Source organism: Mesoplodon densirostris, chromosome 4, assembly GCF_025265405.1.
Source record: "Mesoplodon densirostris isolate mMesDen1 chromosome 4, mMesDen1 primary haplotype, whole genome shotgun sequence".
NCBI lineage: Eukaryota > Metazoa > Chordata > Mammalia > Artiodactyla > Ziphiidae > Mesoplodon > Mesoplodon densirostris.
This window is the reverse complement of record NC_082664.1, coordinates 129,729,273-129,750,557: the sequence shown is the minus strand read 5'-3', so window position 1 is coordinate 129,750,557 and position 21,285 is coordinate 129,729,273. Positions and strand designations below refer to the sequence as shown.

Genomic DNA, 21,285 nt, shown 5'->3' with positions numbered 1-21,285 from the left:
ATGAAGCAACTGACAAAGGATTAATCTCCAAAACTTACAAGCAGTTCATGAAGCTCAATATCAAAAAAACAAACAACCCAATCCAAAAATGGGCAGAAGACCTAAAAAGACATTTCTCCAACGAAGATATACAGACTGCCAACAAACACATGAAAGGATGCTCAACATCACTAATCATTAGAGAAATGCAAATCAAAACTACAATAAGGTATCACCTCGCACCACTCAGAATGGCCATCATGAAAAAGTCTACAAACAATAAATGCTGGAGAGGGTGTGGAGAAAAGGGAACCCTCTTGCACTGTTGGTGGGAATGTAAATTGGTACAGCCACTATGGAGAACAGTATGGAGGTTCCTTAAAAAACTAAAAATAGAACTACCATACGACTCAGCAATCCCACTACTGGGCATATACCATGAGTAAACCATAATTCAAAAAGAGTCATGTACCACGATGTTCATTGCAGCACTATTTACAATAGCCAGGACATGGAAGCAACCTAAGTGTCCATCGACAGATGAATGAATAAAGAAGATGTGGCACATATATACAATGGAATATTACTCAGCCATAAAAAGAAATGAAATTGAGTTATCTGTAGTGGGGTGGATGGACCTAGAGAGTCTGTCACACAGAGTGAAGTGAGTCAGAAAGAGAAAAACAAATCCCATATGCTTACATATATGGAATCTAAAAAAAAAAAAAATGGTTCTGAAGAACCTAGGGGGAGGACAGGAATAAAGACACAGACGTAGAGAATGGACTTGAGGACACAGGGAGGGGGAAGGGTAAGCTGGGACGAAGTGAGAGAGTGGCATGGACTTACATACACTACCAAATGTAAAATAGATAGCTAGTGGAAAGCAGCCACATAGCACAGGGAGATCAGCTCAGTGCTTTGTGACCACCTAGAGAGGTAGGATAGGGAGGGTGGGAGGGAGATGCAAGAGTGAGGAGATATGGGGATATGTGTATACGTATAGCTGATTCACTTTGTTATAAAGCAGAAACTAACACACCATTGTAAAGCAATTATACTCCAATAAAGATGTTAAAAAAAATCCAACATAAAAACAATAGTAGTCCTAGATGAGAACCAAATAAAAAGAGTAAAAATGATACTAAAAACAATAATTTAGGGCTTCCCTGGTGGCGCAGTGGTTGAGAGTCTGCCTGCTGATGCAGGGCACATGGGTTCGTGCCCCGGTCCGAGAAGATCCCACATGCTGCGGAGCAGCTGGGCCCGTGAGCCATGGGCGCTGAGCCTGCGCGTCCGGAGCCTGTGCTCCACAACGGGAGAGGCCACAACAGTGAGAGGCCTGTGTACCGCAAAAAACAACAACAACAACAACAATTTAGGGAAACTTCCCTGAAATAAAAAAGATTTGAAACTACATACTGAAATCCTCACATCTCTGAGAACATCGACCCAGAATAGATAACATCAAGATGTATTCTAGTAAAATTACTGCCAGAAGAAAATGGATCAATATACTTAAGAAGTAGAAAAAAAAAATGTGAGCCAAAGATTTTATCTTCTCAAAAACTGACTTTCAAGTATAAAGTGCACAGCAATTAAAATATAAGAACTAAGAGAATCTTTTTCGTGAGTATTTATTGAGGATTCTACTAGAGAATAAGCTTCAGACAACCAAAAAGAACAGAGAGCCACTGACAGAAACTGGCAGTGAGCATTAAGTATGTAGTTACTTGTACAACTCACACTAAATGAGGGTTAAAAGGCAGAGAGTATATATGTTCTGAGTATGTAGATATAATACAACTATAAAAAATGGGGAAAGCATATGTAAAAAGTTAATATTTTTAGTAATCATACAGTGGTGGTGTTTGTCTTATTTTAGGATTGCTGTTTTTGTGTGTGTGTGTGTGTGTACTGTGTGATTAAAATAAATAATTGCGGATACTCTAATTCTATATCCCTGTATCCTTCAGAATCAGCATTCTTAGTTGGAAGAAAGGATATATAAATGTAATATAGAAAAGCAGAAATTCTATAGTCCTGATTTTGAAAGTATCAGTATCAACTCATGAGGTATATTAGCTTTAAATACGCATGCGTGTGTGCACACACACACATTTCCTAGCTCTGGCTACTGTAAGAGCCTAGAAAAATTATACCAACTTAGTAGTGATGAGCACCCTGATTGTGGTCCTGAAATAGTATTTTCCACTTAAAAAAAACAGGGTTTATGGAGAAAGAGCTAGCTGGTTGCAGATCCAGATCAAGAAATGTATAGTCCAGAAACAATCTGACGGGTCAGATAGCAAGGAAGCTATCAAAGATTATTAGGCCTATGTCAAAAGAACTTGGGAACAACCCTGAAAGAGACTACTTCCCTGAAAGACTGTTGGCCAAAGATAAAACAATATGAGCTTCACTACAGATAATAATTCAACGAAGTAAAATTTGAATCGGTTTAAATCTACAAGTTCATAACAATACTTTTCAAGTGAAACCAATTGGTCAAGTTTAGAGCATGACAGAGATTAGTTCATTAAACTGAAAACGAGTAAATAAAAATTGGTGTTAAAAATTTTTTTGAGAATCAAGCATTTATTCTGCTTTTCCTGTCTGAACTGTGGCAGGGTAACCGAACTGTCAATAAGGGAATCATCTCTTTATGAAAACAATCCAATTAATAAATGAAAGAGGAATGATATAATTAGAATATCACCATTTTGCAACCAAGCACCAATGAATTAATAGATCTGATCATTAAGAATCAAGGGCTGCTAATACTACAAAAAGACAGACAACCAGATGGAAGATCACAACACCATGTTTAGCCTTACCAAAGGGATCAAACCTGAAACTGATCAAGTCTCTAGATTCACCTGTTAGTATGCAGAAAATACACAGGAACTGCATTATGAGTAATCAATCAGCAAAATCCAGATGGTAGGAAATTATACAGCCTAAAAAGTCCAAGTTCCTGAGCAAATACACTAAAGGAAAAGAAAAACAATGGAGGGGGAACCTATAGATTAAGAGATTTAAAAGATATATATAGGACTTCCCTGGTGGCGCAGTGGTTAAGAATCTGCCAGTCAATGCAGGGGATATGGGTTCAAGGCCTGGTCCGGGAAGATCCCACAGGCCACAGAGCAACTAAGCCCATGTGCCGCAACTACTGAGCCTGCGCTCTAGAGCCCGCAAGCCACAACTACTGAGCCCATGTGCCACAACTACTGAAGCCCGTGCACCTAGAGCCCGTGCTCCACAACAAGAGAAGCCACCACAATGAGAGCTCGTGCACCACAACGAAGAGTAGCCCCTGCTCGTCGCAACTAGAGAAAGCCTGTGCGCCACAACAAAGACCCAACGCAGCCAAGAAAAAAATGTTTTAATTAAAAATATATATATACTAAAAAGATATATATAGATATATAGATTGTTTTAATAGGGAAGACTGAACTATAGTGTCTAGGGATGCACACAACTATAAAGAAATGCAACAAAGTGACTACTCTTGAAGTCAGGATAGTGGTTATTTACGGAAGGAGGAAAGGGATAATGACCAGGACATGAAAGGGTTTCTCGGGTTGCTAGTAAAGTTTTATTTCTTTCCTGGGCACAGATTAAAAGGACATTTGTTTTATAATAATTCATTAAGGCACACATTTGTATGTCTTTCTGTATCTGTTTTAATAATAAATTTTTAAATTAAAAAATGCACATGGGGGAGGAGGAAGGGTAAGTGGGGACGAAGTCAGAGAGTGGCATGGACATATACACACTACCAAATGTAAAATAGATAGCTAGTGGGAAGCAGCCACATAGCACAGGGAGATCAGCTCGGTGCTTTGTGACCACCTAGAGGGTTGGGATAGGGAGGGTTGGTGGGAGGGAGACGCAAGAGGGAGGGGATATGGGAATATCTGTACATGTATAGCTGATTCACTTTGTTTTACAGCAGAAACTAACACAACAATGTAAAGCAATTATACTCCAATAAAGATGTTAAAAAAAAATAATGCACATGATACAAAGTCCAAAATGAATAAAAGGGTATGCATTGAAAACTATGTCTCCTTCCCACACCTGATGCAAGACACCCCAGCTCCACTTTCTAGAGGCAACCAATTACAGATGCCACTTTCTTTTGCATCCTTTCCATAGACTGAATGGATTTTTTTTTTTTTTTTTTTTTTTTTTTTTTTGCGGTACGCGGGCCTCTCACTGCTGCAGCCTCTCCCGTTGCGGAGCACAGGCTCCAGACGCGCAGGCTCCGGACACGCAGGCTCAGCGGCCATGGCTCACGGGCCCAGCCGCTCCGCGGCATGTGGCATCTTCCCGGACCGGGGCACAAACCCGTGTCCCCTGCATCGGCAGGTGGACTCTCAACCACTGCGTCACCAGGGAAGCCCTGAATGGATTATTTTTAAGGGATAAATACATGCTATAGCATTTTAAGACAAAGTAATTTTTATTGATTGATTGATTTTTAAACTTTTATTGGAATATAGTTGATTTACAATGTTGTGTTACTTTCAGGTGTACAGTAAAGTGAATCTGTTATACATATACATATATCCACTCATTGTGAGATTCTTTTCCCATATAGGCCATTACAGAGTACTGAGTAGAGTTCCTTGTGCTATACAGTACGTCCTTATTAGTTATCTATTTTATATCTAGTAGTATGTATATGTCAATCACAATCTTCCAGTTTATCCCTTGACAAAGTAATTTTTCACATAAAAGCCATGATTATTACGTACCTCTTCAAAAAGACATAAAGCTGCCTCATAGAGTGAGCACAAGCCATCGGATGTTCTGGGTGGTTCCCTCCACTGACTCCGATCAGCAGATGAACCCTATAATTAAGACATTGTGGGATACAGTTAGGGAAGGAGAGAGACATGTATTAAAATCGTTTAAACAGTCCACAAAAACATCTGAGGAACTGTTTACATAATTATGTGCATTAAGATCAAATCCTAACATTAGGTCATGAAACCAATTTTATGTGTAAGTGTTATAAAAGACATGGCTATAGAGTGAAGCAGTAAATTAAGTACCCATCCCTCACTTATTACCTTATTAGTGATTTGTTCTAAGTGTCACAAGGTTTGACCTAAAAACACTCAAGGAGGCAGAATTTTGCCAACTACACACTCTTTGGGTGGCCAATATCCAATAAATGGGGTCCCAGCAAATATTCTACTCCCCTGGGGCTGCCTTGTCCACTTACTCCAAGAATACAGTAGAATGCAGCCAGCTTAAGTGATGATCCTGACCAGAGCAGCAGTAAGTCTGTTCCTCCCTTCTTAGTTTCAGCACAACAAAGGTCCCACAAGTGAGTTCATGTAGCTACCTGACTATATTAGCAACAAAATATCTTTTTCCTAGCACAACTGAGGAATCATAGCTCCTCTCTGTGACTAACTGCCTACTCTCCACAATAGGGCCCAATGGCTATGACCAGAAATCATTCTTTCATTGAAAACTGATAAATCAGAGAGTGAACTTGACCTCCACTGTTCCCTCAAATTCCCATATCCTTAAATCTTTACATCACAAATGTCAAGTTCTTTCTCTGATTTATCCATCCTCTAATTGTAAAATTTTCATCTGTGGCCTTATTTCAAAGACTATTATATTGTAAAAATATTTAGATTCTAGATGATCACCAGGCAAACACACCACAGAAAAGTATATCCTCTACTGTTGAACAGAGGTTGGCCTAGATGCTCTGTAAGATCCCATCCAACTCTAAGATTATATGATTAAATCAATTCAGACTATTTTAATTAACGTGATTCCTAAGTAATGAACGAAATGAATATGTTGGCTATTTAATTTATTGCTGGGTCATCAGGTGCTAAGCTACTGCTACCAAATCAATTTTTCTTTTTTATTGCTTAGGTGGTGCTTCTCGAATTTTAATGTGGACGTAAGTTATCTGGAACTTTTGTTAAAATGCAGATTCCAATTCAGTAAATATAGGTGGGGACCTGAGGTTCTGTATTTCTAACAAGTTCCCAGGTGATGCCAATGCTGCTATCTGAGGCTCACACTTCAAGTAGTAAGGCTTTCAAGAGCCACTTGCAGGTCTTGGAGTCATATCAGAAGCTGAGTGTTCAAAATTATCTAGTTCCTAGACACACAAGGTGTGGCTATACCAGCAAACTTTGAGGCACAGCCTCTCCAAATTCCATAATTAGCTGCGTAGCACTTCTGGGAAAAACACAATTGTAATCTGTGGCTCCGTTATTTAAAGGCCACCTCTACTGATCACCAAACCAAAAGCAGGTAAGAAACAACAGCAGCTTGCCATACCTTTCTAGGAGCTGGCACCAGGCCGGTAATAATTCCTTTTTTATGCCTTTCTACAGAATGAAGGAAAATGCTGAAAATAGCATAAGGTTTGCAGTGAGAGACCTGAGTTTAAATCCATGTTCCATCACTTACTGGCAATGTGACTTAAGGGTAAGTTTGCTTATCCTTAGACAGGAATAATTCCTCTATTATTTAGGGCTGTTGGGAAGAATAACTGAAATTATGCATAAAACATGCTTAGCATAGTTCTTAATACATAGTAAGAACTCAAAACTGGCATCAGTAATTATTATTTTGTATGATGTACATGGAGAAAGTAGAGAAAACACAGGGAGCCTTTAATAAACTCCTGCTAAATTTAAAAATACCAAACCAATTTTTTAAAAAATCCTTCAAACACTGTCTGCAGTGACTGTCACTGACTTCTGTTCTCCCCAAAAAGTCAATAGTTAAGGGTGAGACTAATCCAGCCCCAGTAAATTAGGATTAAAGATATCTTAAAAACCCATTCTGTATAGAATTCTTAATGTGTTTTGTAAACATACTGCACAATAGAAAAAGAGGGCTATACCTAGGCATTTTTAAAGAAATTACATTTTGGAAATGTGTAACTTCATACACTGCTAACATACCACAGGAAGTTCAAAGGTCCAAAGATAAATGGGAAATTAAAATAACATAAATGTGTGGTTTCACAGGTCTTCATTGAATTACCTTTCTCTTATTTACCTACCATCGAAAATAATGTAATACCTTTTCATTTTTTTCACACCTGTCTTTTTAAGAAAATCAGACAAGAACATTAAGACTTGATGGAGTACATTTCCTTACATTCTTGCTATCTGATTTTACTCTGCTTAAAACTGCTTCAGTGACCCCCACTGCCTACAGAATCAAGCTCAAAACCCCATAGCATGGGACACCTGGCCCTGCCCAGCTTGGCAGCCTCAGCTCATCCCATTCCAGCCCCAACACCCAGGAGCCTGCTCTCTCACACCTCAGTCACTTTGAGAATACTAATCCTCTCACCTGAAAACTTCTTCAGCCCCCTCACTCACACACCTCATGTCTGCAAGCAAACTCTTCTTACTTTTCAACTAAGCTCAGGCATCCTTCATTTTCTGCCCCTTCCCTTCTAGCCCTCCTCCTGTATCTCATCACCACCTCCCTGTGCAGACCTCTACTACAGCCCAGCATCATTAATATGAAATGCCTGTGCATCTCTCTCTCCTTACACTGTGAGCTGGCTAATGGCATGGACGCTACAAAGCTTATTCATCATTTTAACCCATAGCCTAACAGTATCTGGCACACAGTAAACACCTAGTGGCATCAAAGGCCAAAGGTGTTTTTATTGGTGTTTATTTTTTCAAAACTCAGGGATGTACAGTGACATTATTTCCCTACTCTTTATTTAAATGTAAGTTAATGAGTATCTTGCATGCTTGCACTCAAACAGAATTACTATGTGCATGGGTAGAGGAGGTTAAGAATCACACATGTAAATACAATTTAAGGATTGAACTCATTTTTGTTGGGCCTTCTACCGGGTACTCAATTGATGGTTATGCGTCTCTCCCTCTAACTTCTAGCTTGGGGATACATTTTGTCCCAGCTGTTCATGAGTAGAGAATCTTAAGACAGGGAAGATAAGGTCAGGACGGGATTCTTCCCCAGAATATATCCAGAATTTTGAGGAAAGCTATCCGGGGTACCCTCATGCCAAGAGAAAGTTACAATGTAGGGTACAGCCTAGGAGGGTAAGGAGGGAGGCAGAGGCCCCTTCTGCCTAGGTGTATTTGACATTTTGTCCAGAAATGAAAGAGGCCAAGTGGAGAGAAAATTGGAAATCCAGCAATAAAATAAGTTTATTATATTTTATATCTACTTTAAGGTAGGCCTTCATGGGAAAAAAAATAAGTCAATTTAACATAAACAGGGTAAAAGCTGCATATAGCTGTCAGAAAAAATGTGGGCTTTGCAGACAGACTATGGGTTCTAAGAATTAGCACAGTGCCTGGCCCATCAGTGCTTAAACAGGAGTATACATAATACTTTCAGTTCTTTTGCCAAATAGATGTGTAAATTTAGGATAATTGCCACAGTTTTCTTCATCCTTAAGATAAGGATAAATAATATCTACCTTACAGATTAACATGATAATTGAATAAGACACTGCTTATAAAAAGCACCTGGTAGGTAGAAGGCACTCAACCAAAGTTAGAGCTCTTCCTCCCTTATTCCAGGTACTGGGAAGCAGTAAGTAGAATCCAAAAAATGAATGGGATGGTTTACTATAGGTTAATTAAGTGAATATTAAAACACATTATATAGGTAGTAAATATATTTACTGTAAAGATTTCTTAAGGTTATAGAGCCAATTTAAACTTACAGCCAAATATGCATACAAACCAATTTCCAACATGCTAAAAGACAATGGGCTAAACAGATACTGAGAAAAGCAATTTAGTTTCTTGGGGCACCCTCTTCCCACTAAGGAGCAATATTGCAGGATAAGGCCTTTGAGGGTAAGGTGAGGAAGAGGCTTCTGACTCAGGGTATTTACCATTTTGGTTAAAGAGGAAACATACCATGGGCAAGCATTCGATCATATAAGTAGACTGCACAATAATTAACATCTTTTCTTTGTAACAAAGGCAATGCAAAATAAACAGACTGTAAAATGAAGAATTAAGTAACTCCTCACAGAAATATTAACATGTGACCATGAATAGATACCTTATTTTAGGTCACCAAATGGCATCGCATATTTGAAAATGGTATAAATTTAGAGGATGTTACCAGAAAGTATTAAGAATTGGAAAATAAAATGAGAAAAACAGATATGCAAGTGAATAAGTTTAAATATTGAATAAGAAACCACAAGAGGCCTAATTGCCTTTCATAGCTGTTACTTCAAACCTTTCTTACTTAGATCATTGCATCTCTGGCTCTAGATTTCTACTTCAGGTAAAGATCATAGGGCCCTTGTCAACATTGCAGATTCTGAACAAAGCACCACATGCTTTTCTAGTTTAAATTTTATTTAACATTAAGGAATTCAAATTTTCATAGATCTCATGATCTAAAATCTCCAAGTACTTGCTTACGATAAAATTATTTGTAATAAAATGACCCAATATTTACCATTCAGTTCACAAGTACAAAATGTAAGCCAGGTGAAAATTTAAATGCCCTGGTTTGAAAATAAATTCAACATAATTGTTTTTTTATGAAACATTCCTGTCAATCCAACAGCTTTCCACTTTTTTTGGGGGGGGGGGAGTCGTGAAACATAGATACATAATTTACAAGTGGGATTTTTAATTATTTAAACTTAATAAATTTGTTGATTGATATTTGGTAATAAAGGATACCAAAAATGCTGATCAATGTAACTCAACTGAAATTAAATCAATTTATGTTTCAATCTTTATATTCCAAATTTGTATTCTTTTTTTAAATTTAATTTTATTTTTTTAAACAGTAGGTTCTTATAAGTTATCCATTTTATACATATGTCAATCCCAATCTCCCAGTTCATTGCACCACCACCACCCCCCTTGGTGTCCATATGTTTGTTCTCTACATCTGTGTCTCTAATTTCTGCCCTGCAAACCGGTTCATCTGTTATTTCAAACTTTTATTCTTAGTTTTCACAAAAGCATTAAATTTCAATCTCAGAAATTCTTGAAATTGATCATACTGCACTATATTTTACTGTTTATTCTTTAATATGGTATCTAAAGTTAGTTCCTTTATGATAGTCAAGCAATTAAGTTCCTTCATGAACAAGACATTCATTACAGATCTAGTATATCAGTTCATTACTCCCCTCCATTCAGGTCTCTGCTCAAATGTCCCAATTCAGAGACTCCCCTGACCACATTAACTAAAATACCACACCTTTCCCCTCCCCAGTCTCTGCTTGAACCCATCATTTTGTATTCCCTTTCCCTCCCTTATTTTAATTCTTAGAACTTAACACTACCTAAGATTTATATTTATTGTCTGATTCCCCTACTAGGCTGTTAGCTCCAAGAAACTCTGTTTTTCTCTACTGTATCCTTAGGGCCTAGAATAATACTTAGTACATAGTAAATGTTTAATAAAAATTGAGAAGGACGAAATTAGAGATTTTTTTCAAAAGATCTCCACACTTACTAGCCAAGGCCCCTCATTTTACATATGAGTTTACTAAAACACAGAGAAGTAAGATGACTTTCCCAAGTTCACACAGGAAGCCATAAAACTTAAACCTACAATCCTAACTCCTGATCCAGTGGTCTTAACACTATACAACTAGCCTGTCCTTGAATTACATATTCACATCAACACATATAAAAGTTTCTTTACTCAAAGTATATAAAATATTTAACTAACCTAACAATCACCAGTAGAATTCTCAAATCATTCGCTATTACCATCAATTCATTAAAAGCTGGTTGACATTTCCCAAAATTGTTAGATAAGAATTTTAAAGTTGAGATTTATCATACGTACCAAAGAACGTCTCATCTGCATTAATATAGTCATAAAGCAGTCAAAGCTGATCATCCCTTCCTGGCTTGATAGTAGTTTGCTTTTCTCCATGGAATTTACAACTGCTGAAGCCCCTAAGGCCATTTCTATCCATTCAAGGAGATACCTCAAAGAACCTCGCTGAGCAGCTAAACCAAGCAGCAACTCAGAAGCTAATCTACGACCTAAAGTGTCTGCTCCAGAATTGGGAATAGTTACTCCTTTAAGAAATGTTGTTACTTGTGATAAGCAATCCAAGCCCATTGGTGGAATCTTGCTTTCATTTGCTAAAGATAATGGTGGCAAAGAGCTCACAACTTCGATTGCAGTATGAATAACGTCATTGCAAAGACTGAGACCAGGTCCCGACACAGGCATCATCCAACTTTGTCTCAGAAGTGCAAATAATAAACTTAGACCAGTTCGAACACCCATTTCTATAAGTGCATCAGTGCTTGACCGGGGACGTTCACTAACAGAATGGACATCTGCCGAACCAGAGCTGCTCTCCGGAGAATGCTGCTGCTGTTTCACTTTGCCTTTATCATGGTATTTATTAGAAAGTGCATAGAAGACACGCTGGAGTACAAGCAATCGTTTTCGAAGTGCCCCAGCAAATGGGGAATCTGAACATACCATCTTCGCTAGTGCTAGCTGACTGCTAAGAAGGGCATCCAAATAGTGGTCCTGTTCATCACTTGAAAGAGACTCACGTTCAAAGTCTGGCAACTGTGGTCCTTTGAGGCACAAAACTTGTTGGGGTAAAGGTACTACTTCCTTATTGCTGACCAGTTTAGAATATAGAACAGCAACCCCCTCTCTGGTAGCAATAGATTCACTGTCCTCTGTAATCCAGGAGCTGTTGAGGTGTTCAAGCCATTTCAGTTTCACTGGTGGAACCATAGTTGCCATTTTGATTTACTCTTCAGCCATTAGTTCTATAAAGGGAGAAGAAAAAGGAGTCAAGTTTCTGAACTTCCATCATATATTATAATTAGTGATTTCAAACTGGTGAAACACAAAGTCTGGACTTCAGTTAACAGTAACATTATCAATGTTAGTATTTCAGCTTCAATAAATGTACCATGGTTATTTAAGACATTAATATTAGGGAGCAATGGGTGCAGGGCATACGGGAACTCTGTACTATCTCTGCAACTTTTATATAAGTCTAAAATTATCCCAAAATAAAAAGTTTATTTTAAAAATTAGTGATTTATGTCACTTTTCTCTTCAGGTTCTGGTCCCACTGTCAGTATTAACAGTGGGTTCTACATGATGATGGACCCCAAATTTGTATCTCCAGGCTTCTCCTCTGAATTCCAAACTCATATATGTAATTGTCCACTTGACCTCTCTATATATAGACACCTCATAGGCATCTCAAACTTATACTCAAAATTGAATTCCTAATCCAACATTTCCACAACACCCACCCAAACCTGTTCCTCCTGCAGAACTCCTCACTTCAATAAATCGCAACTGTATCCTTCTATTTCCTTTGGCTAAAAACCTTGAGAGTCATCATTGACTCCTCCCTCTCTTACACTCCAAATTCAATTAGTCAACTCTACTCTCAAAATATAGCCAGAATCCAAACAGTTCTCATACCCCTCCATTGCTGAAACCCTGGTCTAAGCCATCATCTCTTGGATCACTGAAGAAGCTTTCTTACTGGTCTCCCTGACTGTATTGAGGAGCTGCAGTGACTCCAAAAGGGCAGGAATGTTTTTGTATATTTTGTTTACTGCTGTATTTGGGCACACAGTAAATGCTCAGTAAGTATTTGCTGACAAAAAGTACTTAAAAACTAAGTTTGCTGGGATAAAATATTCACAAGACATATATTGTGCAAAGGACTATCATCCAAGATACATTAAGAACTCCTACAACTCAATAATAAGACAACCTAATTTTTTAAATGGTCAGAAAAGTTGTGAACAAAACTTCATCAAAGATATGTGACTGGCCAATAAGCACAAGAAAAGTGCTCAACATCATTATTCATCAGAAAAATGCCAATTAAAAACACAAAGAGATACTAATACACACCCAGGATTACAATTAGCAAGGCTGACAATACCAAATGTTAAGCAAGGATGCAGCACAACCAGAACTCTAACAAACCATTTGTAGAAATGTAAAATTGAACAGCCACCTTAGAAAGACATCTGGTAGCTTCTTATAAAACTAAATATATACCTACTCAATGACTCAACAATTCCTCTCCTACAGATTCGCCCAGAAGAAAACATATTTCCACAGAAAGACTTAACGCCAAATAGTAGTTGCCCCTAGAAGGTGAGGGCATGAATAGACTGGGAAGGGCATGAGGGAACTTCCTGAGGTGATGGTAATGCTGGATTACCAAGCCTTATACATTTGTCAAAACTCAGTGAATATACATTTAAGATTTTTACATGTCACTGCATGTAAATTTTACCTAAATAAATACTGAATTCCAGTTGATACATATATTGAAGTATATTTAGGGGGAAGTATACTGATATGTGTAATTTACATTGAAATAAATCAAATAATAAGATGCACTGATGTGTGTGTGTATAAAGATATATATATGCATATACATACACACATACATATGGACAGATATGTGATAAAACAAGTATAATAAAATATTAATGGCAGAATCTCAGTGGTGAAGTATATATGCCTGTTCATTTTTAAATCTTTCAACTTTGCTGTATGTTTGAAAATTTTCACCATAAAATACTGCTGGGGAGTTGGGACTAACTCCTGCTTTTCAAGCAAGTTCCCAGAATGGTAGTCATAACAGTTGGTGGTAGAGAAAGATCCTCACATAATGAAGGGCATTTTATTTTCATGATATAGGTAGCTCTTAAAAAAATAGCTCCAGTGATAGAGACTGCAGGCTAATTAAAAGGAGTTTCCTACTTCCAAACATGCCCTGTTAAATTCTAAATATAAAATCTAATGGTATTTCTTCCCTTTTCAAGCTTATGATTACTATGCTTAATTTAACTTCAATAGATACTTGGAAAGTATGTACTTGGGAGAGGGAAAATAAAACCATAAGCCTCCTCCCACTTCATTCAGCTAAGTATTTACTAAACATTGTGCAGAGGATATAAAAGTACCTTATTTACCTCCATCCCTGCAAGCCAGAGGTAATTCTGCTCTTTTTATTTCTGCTAGTTTGATTGCTATAAAGGAATATGTTGTTATTCTAATTTGAATCTCCCTGATTACTAACACCTGAACAGCACATGGATATTGGTCATTTGGACACACTCTTCTGGGAAATGCTTATTCATGTCCTTCTAGTCACATATTTTTCTACTGGGTTATTTTTCTTGTCAATTTGTAAAGTTTTTGTATTTTATCATTGTCCTCAGCACTGCAAATATTTCTTCTAAATCTATCTTTTGCATACATACACATCCTTTCTTTATGGCTCCTGCTTTCCATTCTTGGTTAAAAGAGCACCCCAACATCCCCATGCCCTTACACATGAACTCTAGATTATACAGGTATTCACCTAGATTTTCTTGAAGTATTTTTGATTATTTTACACGAGTCTTTAAATGAATTTTATATTCATCTGAACTTTTAATTAAGTTCTGCATGGTGTAAAATTAGATTCCAATTTTATTGTTTCCAGGTGGATGGCTAATTATGCCACCACCATTTATTAAGTCATCCAAGACTTCCAAGACAGCTGAGGACAATGGCAGCTGCATAATTATCTCCCCAAATTTCTTCCCAAACAATAAGGAAAAATAAATTCTTTTTTTTTTTTTTAATATTTATTTATTTATTTGGTTGCACGGGGTCTTAGTTGTGGCAGGTGGGCTCCTTGTGGTACGTGGGCCTCTCACTGTTGTGGCCTCTCCCGTTGTGGAGCACAGGCTCGGGACGCGCAGGCTCAGCGGCCATGGCTCACGGGCCCAGCCGCTCCGCAGCATGTGGGATCTTCCCGGACCGGGGCACGAACCCGCGTTCTCTGCATCGGCAGGCGGACTCTCAACCACTGCGCCACCAGGGAAGCCCAGGAAAAATAAATTCTACATAAAACCACACCCACAGAATAATTTGAAGATATAGAAGGACAAAACTGCAAATTAACTGTAAAAAAAGCAATATCATCAATCCCAGTGCACACACTCTCAGCTCCAAGAGCCACAAGGTTTTGTGCAAGCAGAAGCAGACTAAGAAAATCTGTAGAAAAGAGAGAAGAGGAAGGATAGTGAAGGAGCCTAAAGGTGATTTGGAATGACTGCCAGAAAGATTAAATCCACACTAAATCTGAAAATACTGAACAAAAACGTCCAGGCAGATCAGAGCACAGACTACAAGGAAGAGATTTCAAAGTACATTTAATTTAAAGAGTCAGGCATGATTTAAAGAAGCAGGTACAATTTAAAAAGACAGGTATGATTTATATGAGCATTCCTTGAAATGCAGAGAGGAGAAAAAAGATAAAAAAGGGGGCTTCCCTGGTGGCGCAGTGGTTGAGAGTACGCCTGCCGATGCAGGGGACGCGGGTTCGTGCCCCGGTCCAGGAAGATCCCACATGCCGCGGAGCGGCTGGGCCCGTGAGCCATGGCCGCTGAGCCTGTGCGTCCAGAGCCTGTGCTCCACAATGGGAGAGGCCGCAACAGTGAGAGGCCCGCGTACCACAAAAAAAAAAAAAAAAAAAAAAAAAAGATAAAAAAGAAGAGAGAAGCATTCTTTGGCAACTGGGTGGTAAAGGGTAAAAGAAAAAAAAAGGAGGGGGAAATGTTTAGGGTTCTGCAAGACAAAAGAGAACCATAAAATTGGAGATATAACAAAGCTTCTCTCAAGCAAAAGAAACAAAGCACGAAAAAAAAATCCTTTAAGGTACTTGGACTTTGCTATATAGACAGAAGAGGGTGCCATTAAATTAGGAATATTATTAAAAAAACCCAATACCATAAAAATGAACAAGAAAAAAGTCCACAGGGAACTACTGCAGAAAATCAGTAAAGTTCACATACATCAACTGATGGAAATCTTCCTGATAACAAGAAAGCATAAGTAAATAAAAGTTAACAATCCGGGCTTCCCTGGTGGCGCAGTGGCTGGGAGTCCGCCTGCCGATGCAGGGGACACGGGTTCGTGCCCCGGTCCAGGAGGATCCTGCATGCCGCAGAGTGGCTGGGCCCATGAGCCATGGCCGTTGAGCCTGCACATCCGGAGCCTGTGTTCCGCAACGGGAGAGGCCACAGCAGTGAGAGGCCCGCAAATGCCCCCCCCAAAAAAGTTAACAATCCAAGCAAAATTAAACACACAAACATTTGAGGATATTAAAAAAACCTTGAATCAGAAATTCAAAAACTAAAAGCAGAAAAAGACCACATAAATAATTAAATAAAGTTTTTAAAGTTTCTGAAAAGGGAAGGGACAGGGAAGGAAGAAAGGGGAAAAAAAGGAAAAGAGTTGACTGAACTCAAGAAAGAAATGGAAGAAAAAGACAAAATTCTCAGAAATGAAGAATGAATTATAAACTGTCCAAGGAAGGGTAGACTCAAATAAAAAGTTAGCAAAGGGCAATTAAAGGCTGGAGCAGGGAAACAACTATGAGAATTAAAATCTCACACGCACACACACACACACACACACACACACACACACCAGTGAAAGTAGTGGAAAGAGAAGACAAGCAAAGAAGGGCAAGTATTTGTACTACTGGATTACCTGAAAAAGTAGAACAAAAAAGCAACAAAGAGCTGATTTTAAAGCTACCAGCCAAGAAAACTTGCCAGAAATAGAAAAAAAAATTTTTTTGAATCAATACAATAAGGGTTCACAAGGTACCTGGGAAATTAAGCAAGAACAACCAACTCTAAGACATTGGCCTTGTAAATTCAAGGATTTAGATAAAAGCCTCAAGACCTCCAGGCAAAAAGATCAAATAACTTAAAAAGGTAAAAGAATTAGACTGGCATTGACATTTTAAAACCAATCAAATAAACAGCATAGCAACAGCTTTTATAAAGCAAAAACTACAGGGGGTGCAAGGAAACATAGACAGAAACACACAAATGATGGGAGACTTTAATATACCATTCCCAGTACAAGACAGATCAAGTGGACAAAAATATGTAAGGAAACAGAAGACCTAAACAACAGAATAATTTACTCTTTTTCCATTACCAGGATCTATTTCTGATTCTCTATTTTGGTCCACTTGTCCATTCTTATGCCAATAGTGACTTGATTACAGTGGCTTTATAAATATTCTGATGGCTGGTAAGGCAAGTCCCTAACCTTAAGATTATTTCATTCAATTACATGCTACCTCTCCCAAGGTAGCATGTTCTAATTTGAACTTCATTAAATATATATTTTAATGTTCAGAAAATAGATATTTTTATGATAATTTGTCCACCTAAGAACATAGTATGCCTTTTTATTTTGATCCGATCTTATTTTAGATTTTCTTCATCTAAGTCCTATGCCTTTCTTGATAAACTGTTTCTTGAGTATTTTTGATTTTGTGGCTACTATGAATGGAATTTCCCAATTTCCTTTCCTGGATAATTATTGCTATCCAGCCATCTGGGTACATTCGTACACTTTTCCAAGTTATGCAAGGATAGAGATGAATCAAAGAAACATAAACCATATAACAAAGGGTCAGAAAATGAAGAAAGCAAAGAAGTATTCAAGATAAAACAGAAAAAAAGGTCAACAATAAGACTAAGCATATCTACTCATCACTATCAGCAAAACTCATCTATTAAAACCAAAGACAAGGCTTTCCTGGTGGCACAGTGGTTGGGAATCCACCTGCCAATGCAGGGGACACAGGTTCGAGTCTTGGTCCAGGAAGATCCCACGTGCCACGGAGCAACTAAGCCTGTGTGCCGCAACTACCGAGTCTGCACTCTAGAGCCCACGAGCCACAACTACTGAAACCCGCGCGCCTAGAGCCTGTGCTCCACAACAAAAGAAGCCACTGCGCTGAGAAGCCCGCACACCACAACAAGGAGTAGCCCCCACTCGCTGCAACTAGAGAAAGCCCACATGCAGCAATGAAGACCCAACACAGCCAAAAATAAATAAATAAATAAATAAATAAATTTTTAAAGCCTGCTACAAAGCTACAATAATCAAAACAGTGTGGTACTGGCATATAGAACAATGGAATAGAATAGAGAGCCCAGAAATAAACCCTCACATATACGGTCAAATGATTTTTGACAAGAGCTCCAAGACATTCAGTGGGAAAAGGACAGTCTGTTCAACAAATGGTGCTCAGAAAACTGAATAGCCATATGCAAAAGAATGAAACTGAACCCTTTCCTCACACCATATATAAAAATTAACTCAAAATGGATCAAAGACCTAATGTAAAACTGAAAACTCTTAGAAGAAAACATAGGGCAAAGCTTCAGGACATTGGATTTAGCACTGATTTCTTAGATATGACACCAGAGGCACAGGCAACAACAACAAAAAAATAGACAAAGTTGACTTCATGAAAATTTTTAAATTTTGTGCATCAAAAGACAGTAGTAATGGAGTAAAAAGGCAACCCACAGAATGGAAGAAAATATCTGCAAATCATATATCTGATAAGGGATTAACAGCCAAGATATAGAGAACTTCTTAAAAGCAAAAACAAAACAAAACAAAAACAAAAAAACCAACCCAATTCAAAATGGGCAAAGGACTTGAATAGACATTCCTCCAAAGAAGATATACAAACGGACAATAAGCAAATGAAAAAAAGGTCAACATCACTAATCATTAGAGAAAGGCAAATCAAAACTACAATGAGATACCACCTCACATCCATTAGGATAGCTTACCAAAAAAAAAAAAACCAGAAAAAAAATGTTGGCAAAGATGTGGAGAAACTGGCACCCTTGCGCACTGTTGGCAGGAGTGTAAAATGGTACAGGGGCTGTGGAAAACAGTATGGCATTCCTCAAAAAATTCAAACAAAATTACCATATGATTCAGCAATTCCACTTCTGGGTTTATACCCGAAAGAATTGAAAGCAGGGTCTTAAGAGATACTTGTAAACACATGTTCATAGCATCATTATTCACAAAAGCTAAAAGACAGAAGCAACCCAAGTATCCATCAACAGGTGAATGGATAAATAAAACACGGTATTAACCATACAATGGGATATTATTCAGCCTTAAAAAGGAAGGAAATTCTGACACATACTACAACATGAATGAACCTGGAGGATGTTATGCTAAGTGAAATAATCCAGTCACAAAATGACAAATACTACATGATTCCACTCATATGATGTACTTAAGAGTATACAGTCAAAATCACAGAGACAGAAAATAGAATGGTGTTTGCCAGGGGCTTGGAGGAAGGGGGATAAGTAGTTATTGCTTAATGGGAATAGTTTCAGTTTTTATAAGATAAAAATAGTTACGGAGATGGACAACAATGGTAGCTGTACATCATGAATGTATTTAATACCACTGAACTGTACACTTAAAAATGGTTAAGATGGGCCTCCCTGGTGGCGCAGTGGTTGAGAGTCCGCCTGCCGATGCAGGGGATACGGGTTCGTGCCCCGGTCTGGGAGGATCCCATATGCCGCGGAGCGGCTGGGCCCGTGAGCCATGGCCGCTGGGCCTGCGCATCCGGAGCCTGTGCTCCGCAACGGGAGAGGCCACAACAGTGAGAGGCCCGCATACCGCAAAAAAAAAAAAAAAAAAAAAAAAAAAAAAATGGTTAAGATGGTAAATATGATGTTATATTTATCTTACCAAATACACAATTTTTTTTTTGAAAAAAGTAAAAGGCACGTTGCATGGGGGGTGGGGGAAGGATGCTATGAAACCAAGGCCTAGACCAACAGCTCAGAAAAGTAAAAAGTCTGCTTCACCGTTATTAAGAGAACAAAGAAATTGGTCATCCTTGGTCTGGGAGTAGACCTTCAGAGTAAAGCTATGCAAGTAATACAAAGAAGCAGGAGGTTCCAGGAGGAATTGGCCATCCATAGTTTAGGAAACCAGAATGTATCAAGGATAACTAGTAATGCAGTACTACAGTCAATAAAGTGTGTGTTGGGTTGAACAAAACTCATCAAAGAAAAACATTAAGAATGCCCACCTTTTCCCACAACACCAGCTAATTCATGCTACTTCGTGGTTGGTTTGTTTCTCCTATTGTAGGCAAGATTTACCCTTTTTTATCTTGGAACTTTCACATATCCTAGCATGCATACTTTTGCACTTGTGTATCATCCCCTAAAAAGCTCTCAAATCTATCCAGATATCTCCATTTTCACTGCCACAACCCTCATCTAAGTTACAATCATCTCTCATCTGGACCACCAAAATAATCTCTTAATCCTCCTTTGCCTCCCTAGCCAGAGTAGGGCTTTAAAAAACAAACCTGATTGTGTCCCTCCCCTGCTTTAAAATCCTTTGGAATATGTCATCTGAGATTTGCTTCAAAATAATACAAGAGGCAAGGAAAGTGGATCGGAGCATGTGGTATGATAGGAGACAGATATTTGATCTTTGTCCAGTTCAGGCACATAGCTCCTAAAACCCTTGGAATCACTGGAGTGATAAGTACCTTTTGCATGCTTACTAAATGACTGGTGACTGGGGGCCCCTAGATAGTTTCAGGATCGGGGCAGGTCCTCAGAAATCGAAGCCATCATTAGAGTTGGAACTTTCAGTCCCCAACCTCAACCTCCCAGGAGGGGAGAGGGGGTGGAGATTGAGTTAAATCACCAATGGGCCAATGCTTTAATCAATGATGCTGAATTAATGAAACCTCCATAAAAACCCTTGAATGACAGAGTTTGGAGAGCTTCCAATATGCTCAAGGAAGGCATGGAAGCTCTTCACACCATCCTCCAGCCACCTCCACCCCCTGCCCCCTACAAATACCTTGCCCTAATCATCTCTTCCATTTGGTTGCTCCTAAGTTATATCCTTTATAAGTCAGTAAACGCAAGTAAAGTGTTTTCTTGAGTTTTGTGAGCCACTCTAGCAAATTATCAAACCTGACGAGGTATTGGGAACACCCAATTTATAGCGAGTTGATCATAAGTATAGCTAGCAACCTGGGACTTGCGACAGGCATCTGAAGTGGGGACAGATTTGTGGGACTGAGCCCTTAATCTATGGGGTCTATGCTAATTCCAGATAGTTAGTATCAGAACTGAGTTAAATTGGAGGACATACAGTGTCTAGGGAGTTAGAGGATTGGTTAGTGTGAGGAAAAAATCCACACATCTGGTGCCAGAAGTGTTAACGAGTGAAAACAGTCAGAGGGTCGAAATGAAATAAAGTGGCCACGAACTGATAACTGTTGAAATGCATATTGGGAAATATTCTCTCCATTTATGTATATGTTTAATATTTTTCTATAATAAAAAGTTAATAAAGTCTTCTTTTTTATTTTTTTTTTAAATTTTTTGGCCACACCATGTGGCATGTGGGAATTTAGTTCCCCGA

At 38.5% G+C, this 21,285-nt stretch overlaps 1 protein-coding gene across 7 annotated transcripts in view; it reads right to left on the bottom strand.

Annotated features, from left to right (window-relative positions):
* The window catches only part of HERC1 (HECT and RLD domain containing E3 ubiquitin protein ligase family member 1), a 220,482-nt gene that overhangs the window by 165,662 nt on the left and 33,535 nt on the right, over positions 1 to 21,285 (bottom strand). For all 7 annotated transcript variants that reach the window (XM_060097204.1, XM_060097205.1, XM_060097207.1 and 4 more), the window contains exons 3-4: positions 10,810 to 11,765; positions 4,746 to 4,841 (exon numbers count right to left, since the gene is read on the bottom strand). In XM_060097204.1, coding sequence (XP_059953187.1) covers positions 4,746 to 4,841; positions 10,810 to 11,739 — 1,026 coding nt within the window. In that variant the 5' untranslated portion in view covers positions 11,740 to 11,765. The remainder of the gene's footprint in view (positions 1 to 4,745; positions 4,842 to 10,809; positions 11,766 to 21,285) is intronic.